Source organism: Octopus bimaculoides, chromosome 18 (assembly GCF_001194135.2).
Source record: "Octopus bimaculoides isolate UCB-OBI-ISO-001 chromosome 18, ASM119413v2, whole genome shotgun sequence".
Classification (NCBI taxonomy): domain Eukaryota; kingdom Metazoa; phylum Mollusca; class Cephalopoda; order Octopoda; family Octopodidae; genus Octopus; species Octopus bimaculoides.
This window is the reverse complement of record NC_068998.1, coordinates 20,431,978-20,439,169: the sequence shown is the minus strand read 5'-3', so window position 1 is coordinate 20,439,169 and position 7,192 is coordinate 20,431,978. Positions and strand designations below refer to the sequence as shown.

The following is a 7,192-nucleotide window of genomic DNA, read 5'->3' as shown; positions in this document are numbered from 1 at the left end:
AACAATCTCAAATACTTCACACCTTTGATCCTCACAAGAAGAAAGGAGAGAAGAAAAAAAGGAGCAGAAAGTGAAAACAGGTATCGGTGGTAAGATGGAAGAAAAGTACGAACAGAGTGTAAAGCAAATGACAATTGGCAGAAATAGAGTTGGCAAACGTCTGCATACTCTCTCACCGATCATCATCATCATTTAATGTTCGTTTTCTATGCTGGCATAGGTTGGACAGTTTGACAGGAACAGGCCAGCTGAAGAGCTGCCTGGGCTCAATGTCTGTTTTGGCATGGTTTCTACAGCTGGATGCCCTTCCTAACATCAACTACTTTACAGAGTGTACTGGGTGTTTTTACACAGCCCTGGCACAGTTGCTTTTACATGGCACCAACATGGGTGCTTTTTACATGGCACCAGCACCCACAAACCTACAAGATTAAGATTGCTCAGCTGAAGAGGGATGCAGGGGACATACCTATGCATGTAAGCATTATATACTCACATACACATACATATATACCCTATGAGGTGATTGGTGTTAGAAAGGGCACTTGGTCGTAAAAACTGTGCCAAAACAAACACAGAAGTCCAGTGCAGACGTCTGCCTGGCCAGCTCCTGTCAAACCGTCCAACCCATGCCAGCATGGAAGGTGAACGTTAAATGATGATGATGATATATTCAACACATATAAGTAAGTGTGAGATGGCCAAAGGGAGTACAGACAAAACAAAGCAATTTTCTAAACCATTCACTATGCCTGCACCATATATACACATATATGACATACACACAAATACACAAAATTACCATAGTGATGAAAAGATCAGTCCAAACACCAATTTCATCTTTTGATACTGAACCAAGCCATTTGTTCCTTGTTGAAGAGATGCTGGCTACTCTTTCATCCAAAAGTATAAAAGGAGTACACACAGACTGTTAAGAAAAAAAAATTTGAAAAGAAAATGAACAAATATTTAATTGTTAATATTGTTAACACATAAACATGTGATGTTACATTAATGAAGCAAGTAACATTCCTGATTTCCTGATTTTGCAGTTTACAAATAAAAAGATGAAGTCAATTCCAATACATGCTGCAAGGTTCACAGACAATCGGTGGACCTATGCAGTTGTCGAGTGGTACCCACGTGAGCATATGAGACCACTCGGAAGACCTCTAAACAGGGGGGGAAGACGATTCAAGAAAAATGTTTGGAACAATGTAGAGGAGAATGGCAAGAGCACAAGGGGGATGGAGCCTGGCCAATCCAGGTAATATATTCAGAAGGATGTAATACAAGAAAATATATTCAGGAGAATGTGACAAATATAACTGACCAGAATAGACATAAAGATTGCAAGTATATAATCAAAGAGAAAGCAACTGAACAATGGCATGGAACTGCTTGATGGTCATAGTTGATATGTAGATAACAGAATTGCTAGGGCAGTGGACTAAAATACCAAGTGGTATTTGGTTATGATTCTTTACAACCTGAGTTCAAATCCTGCCCAAGCTAACTTTGTCTTTCATCCTTCCAAGGTCATTAAAATAAGTACTGGGTTGATGTATTCAATAATACACGAGAAGACAGTGCCCCAGTATGGCCATGCTTCAAGAACTGAAACCAGTAAAAAATTTAAAGATGAACGAAACATCACTAAGCATTTTGTTCAGCATGCTAACGATTCAGACAGCTTGCTGCCTTTTAATTAATAAGATGTGAAATAGAACCAGTGTGTGTATCTATTATTGGCATAATGACCCCAACTCTTGGACATACAAAATCTATTTCAATAAGAGTTCACATCAAGAATCTTGTAACCAAATACAAACAAAAAAAAAACTTCATAAATATATATGGAAAGGAAACAAGAGAAGACATGAAGCATATCTCCAACTGGCTCCCAAGTACAAATTGTACTTACCATTCCAACAATAATAAATCCCAACTGAATAACATCTGTATAAACAATTGCAAACATTTGACCACTGACAGAATAAACAATAGTTACAAGGGCTGATATCACAATTGCTATGTTTGTATTAATGCCTGTCATTATTCCCAGACTGGTTCCTGAAAAACAATACATAAACCAGGGTCAAAAGAAAATTAAAACAGACAAAAAGAATTTGTATTTTCAAGCTTTTTTTTTTACAATTTTATTTTCATATCATCATCATTTTAATGTCCACTTTTTTATGCTTGCATGAGTCAAATGGAATTTATTGAGACATATTTTCTATAGAGAGATGCCCTTCCAATTGCCAAACCTCATCTGTTTCCAAGCAAGGTAATATTTCTTTATAGCCAGATATGTCCTACATACAGAAACTGACAGATAAGTACCAGACTGAAAAATAAGCACTGAGGTCATTTAAAACAGTGCTCCAGCTTGACCACAGGCACATAAAGTAAACAAGCAAAAGAAGAAAAAGTATAATGTTATGATAAAAAAATTCCTTTAATATTTTGTTAACTTACCAAGTGCAATAAGAATGGAAGCTGACCACAGAAGATCTCCAAACAGGGCTATTAAGTAAATCAGAACAACCATCAGAGAGCCATACTTCTTATGAAACGGATCCAACATCGTCATATATTTACATTCACGCATCTTTTTGGCAAATATGAGTCCACCTGCAAAAAATAGTTAAGAATAGTTGTAATTATCTTAAAAGGATGGCAAAATAGTAAAATCATTACAATACCAGACAAAATACTTAATGGCATTACAAAATCTCTGTGTTCCGAGTTCAAATACTGCCAGGGTCAACTTTGCCTCTGATCTGTTAAGGGTCAATAAAGTAAGTACGAATTGAGCACTAGGGGTTGGTGTAATTGACTTACGCCTTCTTCAGTATTACTGGTCTAGAGCCAACATTAGAAAGAATTATTATCATTAAAGAGGATGACATGGCTGAGCATTGGATAAAATGTCTTGTGTTAGTTTGTCGTTATGGTTATTAAGTTCTGAGTTCAAATCCTGCTGAAGTTAACTTGTCATCCTTTGTGAATTGAAAGTAACAATCAAAAAAGGGTTGTTCTGGCCTTGTGCCTAGGTTAGAAAAAAAATTACTGTCTTGAAATACACTTTGATTGTTATTGCTATTCAAATGAAATGCTCTAAGGAACCTAGAGCATAAGATGGAAAGAGAATCTTATATGTATATGCTTTTGTGTGTGTGTGTGTGTGTGTGTGCATACATACATACATACATACATACATACATATATATACATATATGAGGTGATTTCAAAAAGTTTCCAGACTAGTTCTGTAGTGCACCAACAAATGGCAGTACATGGATGCATGTGCAGTGAAAGCTAACAGTGACCTTCATGTGTGTGTGTGTGTGTGTGTGTGTGTGTAACTATGCATACATACATACATACATATATATATATATATATATATATATATATATATATATATATACACACACACACACACACACACACATATATATGAAGTGGTATCAAATAGTTCCCAGACGAGCTCTGTAGAGCACTAACATATGGCAGCACATGGTTGCATGTACAGTGATGGTTAACAGTGACCTTCATGAGGCAGTGTGCTGAGTGACATCACTGAGTTTACTTCACAAGTTGTAAAATTTGTGTTTTTGTGATCAGGTGTATGCTGTAGTCTGGAATTTTGTCATGGACAGGAACAAAGAACTAACATGAAATTTTGCGTTAAACTTAGGAAGTCTGCTACAGAGACAATGAGCATGCTTCAGTAAGCTTATGGCGATGAGGCAATGGGTCGTATGCAATAATCGAGTAGTACAGGCACTTCAAAATCAGAACATCCCTGGAAAATGATGAACAATGTGGAAGACCTGCTACAAACATCAACCCCAGAAATATAGTATGGTGCATCGAGAATTCATCCCCCAGGGCCACACCATCAATTGAGAGTTCTACTGTGATGTTTTGAAGCATTGAGGGAGCACATTTGATGAAAGCGACCAGATCTGTGGAGTGCAAAGGATTGGATTTTTCAGGACAATGCACCCTGTAACCAAGTTCTCCTCACTCGTGAGTTTCTCACTAAAAACAACATGGTATCGCTTCCGCACCTGCCCTATTTGCCAGGTTTAGCACCTGCAGACTTCCACCTCTTCTCCAAAATGAAAATGCAGCTCAAAGGTCACCGTTTTATCACTATTGTTGAGATCCAGAGCAAATCATGGTCCTTGACTCACAGAAAATGACTTCCAGGCCAGATTCCAAAAGTGACAGGAACGCTGGGACCAGTGTATTGCTGTGCAAGGTGACTATTTCGAAGATGTTGTTAAAACTTAGGTAAATAAGTTATTTTTTGTAAAACATAAATCCTGGAACTTTTTGATACCACTCTGTATATCATCACTGTCCTCATCGTTTGATATATATGTATGCAAACTCCTGGTAGGGCCTCTCATGCTGGACAGGACAAAAGACAGAGGTCAGACTAATATGGCCCACTTCTTTCCATAGGTAAAAATGGATTTGCATATGATTAACACTGCTACCTAGAAAAAAGCTAAGTTGCAGAAACATGAATGACAACTCAAAACCAAGATCTGGGAGAGGAAAGCCTTAAAGATAGCCCAGAGTAGTACATAAAAGTCAATGATGACCGATGCCCCATGAGGAGAGAAGGGCTTCGGTAAGTAAGCACAAGAGTGTAACAGAGTTATAGTTGTGAGAGGATGGAGGCAAAGACAGTAATAGAGGAGATGCTATTGGAAGGAGAGTAAAGGGGGTGGGGAAAGAGTTGTGTCAGGGGTTAATGGAAGAGACATGATGATAATGAGGTGGGTTGGGCAAGAGATGTGGGGGAGGCATTCACGGCTATATCCTATGTTATAATAGTGAATAAGAGAAAGGTGATGTCCATGGAGGGGAGCATAAGAAGAGAGAGTCACTGTAAGAAAAAAAAAAGGGGGGAGTTGTGGAGGTGGGCCAGAGAGAGAGAGAGAGAGAGAGGGGTGGAGAGAGGGAGATGAGAGGGTGTAGAGGCAATGAAGAAACTGTGAAAGATAGAAGACAGTGAAAGAAAGAGAGGCAGAGGATAAAGGAGAAGGTGTATGGTTGTGCTGAAAGAAGCAGTCAAAAACAAAATAGCAGCAAAAAATAGATTGAAATTAATAAATGGAGAGAATAATTAATGATGAGTTCAACCAATAGTTTCAGGCCTCTCTGCAAGCCTGTTTCTTTTGTCTAACTAAAACTGACAGTTATAATGTTCAAGATAAACAAATACTTACCGAATATTAAGCCAAAGAGGATTCCTACAGGAGCTAATGTCCAGACTAAACCATAAGTGGCCACAGACTCAGCAGTACCATTTAAAAACCCTCCGCCAACAATGGTAGCTAAAAGTGAGAAATACAACATATCAGTTTGGTATAAAAGAGAAATTGCGAAAGAATAAATTGTTCTAATATAATTTCTAAGCTATGAAGTGCATTCCAGAAGTTTTGAGACTTTTTTCTTGGGAGGGGCAGCTATAACTATCCTAGATTATTGTAATTTTAGTATATCATTACTATATATCTAAGCAGTTGACCTACCAACTTTTTTTGTTCTGAACTGAAGGAAAGGGCTGTAATAGTACTTTGAACACACTCTACTAAACACTGCTTGTAACAACTGATTAGCATGCAGAATGCAGTTGGGATGTTTAGATGCTCGCCATGCCTTTTTCATTCGCAGGTCCCTCATAAGGAGGGGTATGTTTTAGTGGATGATGCATACTTCCATGTTCCTCAGATCGTGTGTTGATATGAAGGATAAAGTTTTGTGTGTCATGGTGTTTTCTTGTTTTCCGTAACTCTTGGATGTCTATCGTTTTTGTACATTCTATTCCATTTTTGATTAGTCTGGCCGTGTATTTTCTATCTAGTAATTGTTCTGAAGGAGAAATATTCTGATAAATATAATTTTAAATGGTACAACTCGAAATCGAAATACTGTTTTCTAGTTCTACAAAAGAAAACCAATAATGGATCAGTCATCATCATTGTTTAACATCTGTTTTCCATGCTGGCATGGGTTGGATGGTTTGACTGAGGTCTGGAAAGCCAGTGGCTGCACCAGGCTCCAATCTGATCTGGCAATATTTCTACATCTGGATGCCCTTCCTAACGCCAACCATTCTGAGAGTGCTTTTTACGTGCCATCGGTACAGAAGCCAGTCCTTATGAGGGACCTGCGAATGAAAAAGGCACTAGAAACGCATAAGATTATTAAATGGGTGTCATGTTTTCTAACACTTATCAATACATATATATTTTGCACATGTTCAGATCCATGGCAACTGTAACAAAGACTGGTTTACACAATATTGGATGGATAGCAACTTTAACAATGATTTTGTTACGAAAGGGAATGGACTGCAAATTAAGTTTTCAGCTGAAATATGAAAGAACTTAGGAGCTAAATAATTAAAGATATTCAGAACAAAAGTAGTTTTAAAAAGTACTAGAATATGGTAAATAGTTATGACTGAAGGAAAATAAAACAATACCACAGACTAGTTCACCCCTACTGAAAACTTAAGACAGAGAGCACACACCTGTCATAGTAGAAATTCCAAGGAAAACAGACAGGTTTCTTCCAGCAACTAACTCGAACTCCAGTTGCGTACATTCTTGGTGGCGTCGAGTGAATTTCACTAACAAAAGACCTGTAACAAAGACAAAAGCATATGCCACAACTACAACTGCTAATGCTACGATGTCAACCATGATCACAGCAGCAGATTTATTTCCAGCTGAAATGAAAGAAAATTAGAGAATTATAAAATAAATACAAAGAGAGGGTAGGTAGCAGGAACTATTTGGGCTAAAGAAATGAAAACATAGTAGCTAAGAATTATTATCATAAAGTATATATATATATATATATATATATATATATAGTAAATCCCAAAAAGAACAAACACAAAAAAACCAACAACACGAGGACGTGGTGCACGCAATGTATTAGCAGTCGCTCAGGAAAGGAAAGAAAGATGGCTTAATATTTCGAGCAGATGCTCTTCTTTGAAAAGAGAGGAAAGTCTAATAGAAGGGAAGATGGAGGAAGAAAATTGCCAACAATTCACATGTGGTTACATTTTGCAAATGTGTATATATGTATATATATATATATATATGTAGATACATCTGTTTTGTTGTGTGTGTGTGTAAAAGATTAAAAC

The 7,192-nt window shown here is 37.4% G+C and overlaps 1 protein-coding gene across 6 annotated transcripts in view; it reads right to left on the bottom strand.

Annotated features, from left to right (window-relative positions):
• Positions 1–580: 580 nt before the first annotated feature.
• LOC106883561 (high-affinity choline transporter 1) overlaps positions 581–7,192 on the bottom strand; it is a 25,024-nt gene continuing 18,412 nt past the window's right edge. For all 6 annotated transcript variants that reach the window (XM_052974346.1, XM_052974347.1, XM_052974349.1 and 3 more), the window contains 5 exons: positions 6,566–6,763; positions 5,256–5,363; positions 2,482–2,637; positions 1,925–2,073; positions 581–928 (listed from right to left, as the gene is read on the bottom strand). In XM_052974346.1, coding sequence (XP_052830306.1) covers positions 674–928; positions 1,925–2,073; positions 2,482–2,637; positions 5,256–5,363; positions 6,566–6,737 — 840 coding nt within the window. In that variant the 5' untranslated portion in view covers positions 6,738–6,763 and the 3' untranslated portion in view covers positions 581–673. The remainder of the gene's footprint in view (positions 929–1,924; positions 2,074–2,481; positions 2,638–5,255; positions 5,364–6,565; positions 6,764–7,192) is intronic.